This window comes from Octopus bimaculoides, chromosome 19 (genome assembly GCF_001194135.2).
Source record: "Octopus bimaculoides isolate UCB-OBI-ISO-001 chromosome 19, ASM119413v2, whole genome shotgun sequence".
Lineage (NCBI taxonomy): Eukaryota > Metazoa > Mollusca > Cephalopoda > Octopoda > Octopodidae > Octopus > Octopus bimaculoides.
This window is the reverse complement of record NC_068999.1, coordinates 50,456,493-50,459,873: the sequence shown is the minus strand read 5'-3', so window position 1 is coordinate 50,459,873 and position 3,381 is coordinate 50,456,493. Positions and strand designations below refer to the sequence as shown.

Genomic DNA, 3,381 nt, shown 5'->3' with positions numbered 1-3,381 from the left:
TATGTATGTATGTAAGTATGTATGTATGTATGTATGTATGTATGTATGTATGCATATATGTATGTCTCTGTTTGTGTGTGTACGTGTGTCTGCTCCAGTTGATGCATACTTAGTGTCTAAACTAAGATATTTCGCTATTACAAATATATTCCTGTTGCTTTTACTTGACTGAGTCATCATGTCATGTTATATCTAACATTAAGCTATATATTCTCTTGTTTCTATACATCTTTTTATCTTTGATATCGTGGTTGTTGTTGTTGTTGTGGTTGTTGTTTTTAATGATGTGATTGTTTACGATTCTTCTTCTTTTTTTTTTCATTATTGATTACCTTGTTAATAATAATATTGTAATTCACAATGCTTATTGAAGTTGACGAGTTAGTCCAGTGCCTGTTTTAAATGTCTTTTACAGTTTCTTTACTTAAAACTGATTGTTTAGATTTCTTAATACTCTCAAGTACTAACGATTTACTTCTTTTTTTCTTTTCTATGTTTCTGTAACTGTATTTAGATCTAGTAAGATAAAACACAGTCATATATTTTTACAGCATGATACGAAGGAGTCATCGTAAGTTACAAATGGCAACTGTTAGTTAACTTCATATCACTTGGTTCATCTCTTGACTTAACCTATAGCAGAGTAGATCTTATTTATGACACCAATTTCCATACACATCCGACATTCGATAGAAAAAATTGTACCTGTAACATATTGTGAAATGATTAAACCAACAACAAACTATAAAAACAACTTGACTGGCAACGAATGTTGGTGAATGAATGAGAATATTTGGCATAGAATGGAAGATAGAAAATTCAATAAAATGACGGATAAAATGGTTTTCGTTGTTCGTCCCGTCTATTTGCTTTGAGTTTCTACCCAATCACAGTCAACTTTGGCTTTCATCCTTTGGGGAAAACTGTTGTCTTTTTGACCATAGTTTCTTTCAAAACTCTACTTCACCGAGATTGATACTTTTGCTAATGCTAAAAATTAAAAGTTAAAAATATATTACGTTGACCCGATGAAGTCGATCGATCGACGTATAGATAGTCAGATAGACAGATAGATAAATATCGTGCGTGCGTATGTATATACATATATGCATTCAAATTGCTCTATTGTTTATAATACTGAACATGTGAATCGTTTTTGTATCGGAAAAGTTGAAACAGTGACTGTAGTATGTGTGAGGAGAATTAGAATGCATTCAATAGAATACACACAAACATACGCACATTACACATATGCATGCACATGCGTATGTGCATATGTATGTATCTATAAGATTTAGCAACACAAGATATGAAGAGCAAAATTCTTTTTTCAGTAGATTACAGCGGTGAAAATATAATTTGATTCAATGAGTCAAAGATACAAATACAAAATGGAGCCCCAGTCTGGGTTCGATGGGAAATTCTCAGTTATTAGTAACAAAGACTTGTTACATTGATCCAACGCAACAAAGGCCAAGATGAGGGATATAGCCTTCTAATACAGTTGTTCTGAAATTCAAGACTCCCTTTTAGCAGAAAATATATATTGAAAAAATTTTGCCCCTAGATAGTAGTGGAAATACAAAACTTAGTTCAGCTTTGTATAATCCTTCTTACATCACAATTGCGTTTGACAAAGCATAACATACATAAGTTGTTTGAAATGGAACTACACACAGATACCAGTGATACATTTTGTCGTACCTGGAGTCGATGAAAGGCAAAGTTGAGTTGACATCGACCGGATTTGAACTCAGAACGTAAAAGGCCGAAACAGCTACTGTATCGCTATAACGATTACCACCTTCAAAATACTAAAATTAATTTTGTTTCCATAGTTACAAAAAAGCCGGAGGACATACTGTATTGTGTATTGTTCGCCGCTTTAATGATTTGTAATTCGATGCCTCCAATAAATTCATTTCAAATTTTGGTACAAGCCCAGCAATTTCGGGGAAGGGAGTGACTCAATTACATCGACCCCAGTGCTCAGCTGGTACTTACCTTATCGACCCTGAAGGATAAGAGGTAAATCAACTACGATTGAAATTGAACTCAGAACGAGTGAAATGACGCTAAGCATTTTGCCCGGCGTCCTAACGATTTTGCCACATCGCCGCCTTGGCATTTTAATATATTGATTTTAAATTTTAGCACAAGGCCAACACTTTCAGTGAGGGAGTAAGTCAATTACATCGATCCCAGTGTTCAATTGGTACTTATTTCATCGACCCTGGAAGGATGAAAGGCAAAGTCGAAAGGCGAAGTCGGCGTATTTGAACTCAGAATGTAAAGACAGACGAAATGCAGCTAAGCATTTTGTCCGGCGTGCTAACAATTCTGCCAGTTCTCCACCTTAAGACGGACGAAATGCCACTAAGCACTTTGTCCGGTGTGCTAACGATTCTGCTAGCTCACCGCCTTAGCTCCTTTAATAGGTTAAAATTAATTTTGTTTCCATAGTTACAAAACGCAAGCTGAGACCTTCCGGCTGTTAGTAATTCATAGAAGGTATTTTTCTAACAACAGTTACGGAACAGATATACTTGGGGGCGGTATGAGTATCACAACGACCCCTTTCGATTCCCTAAAATATTCTATCACGTCTTTGCAATGCCAAAGAAATAACCTTTATATGATGAATTAAACGCCATAGTACTCAGCAATCTTGTTTCTATTCCAGCTCGAACCAAACGCAAATTCACCAACGCCGGTAATGTCTTTAGAAGAGACATCTACGTCTCACAATCTTTATTTTCCTCTATTGTATTTTTGCGTTTTGCTGTCCTAACTAAAGGACCAGTGATATTAGAGTCTCGTCGCTGTTTCTTCTTATTTTTGTGTATTGATCGTATACTTTTTGATGTCAATACAATTATGGCAGCCAGCCATTCTTTTGCTATATTTGTTGTTGTTACTATTCCTGTCGTTGTTATCGTTGCTCTTGTTGTTGTTGTTGTTTTTGTTGTTGCTGTTGTCCCTGCTGCTGCTGTTGCTGTATTGTTATGGGGTTGTACGACGCCAGGTCAACCTCCGTTGTGTAAACCTTTGATCAAAAACGTCCTAGTATTCAATGTCAATCCCGTCATTCGTTTGCTCACTTCGTATTTTGGACCACATTATAGTCCAATGCCTATCTTACATTTCCAGCCAGGTACTAGAGAGCAATCGGAGAACAATTTGATCACTTATTTCTAGCAGGTTGAGCAATCATGACAAATATATATATATATTTGCATATATGTGTATGTGCACATACAAATGTATATGTATAATGTGTGTGTGTGTGTTTGTGTGTGCGCGTGTGTGTGTAATTTATATGTTTGTATAATATATGAACACACAAGCACAGATATATATATATATATATATATATATATA

General features: G+C 35.4%; 1 protein-coding gene across 1 annotated transcript in view; it reads left to right on the top strand.

Annotated features, from left to right (window-relative positions):
• The window catches only part of LOC106882031 (uncharacterized), a 368,303-nt gene that overhangs the window by 317,766 nt on the left and 47,156 nt on the right, over nt 1-3,381 (top strand). Inside the window, exon 8 of the mRNA XM_052974695.1 lies at nt 2,684-2,713. Within this exon, the coding sequence (XP_052830655.1) occupies nt 2,684-2,713 (30 nt within the window). The remainder of the gene's footprint in view (nt 1-2,683; nt 2,714-3,381) is intronic.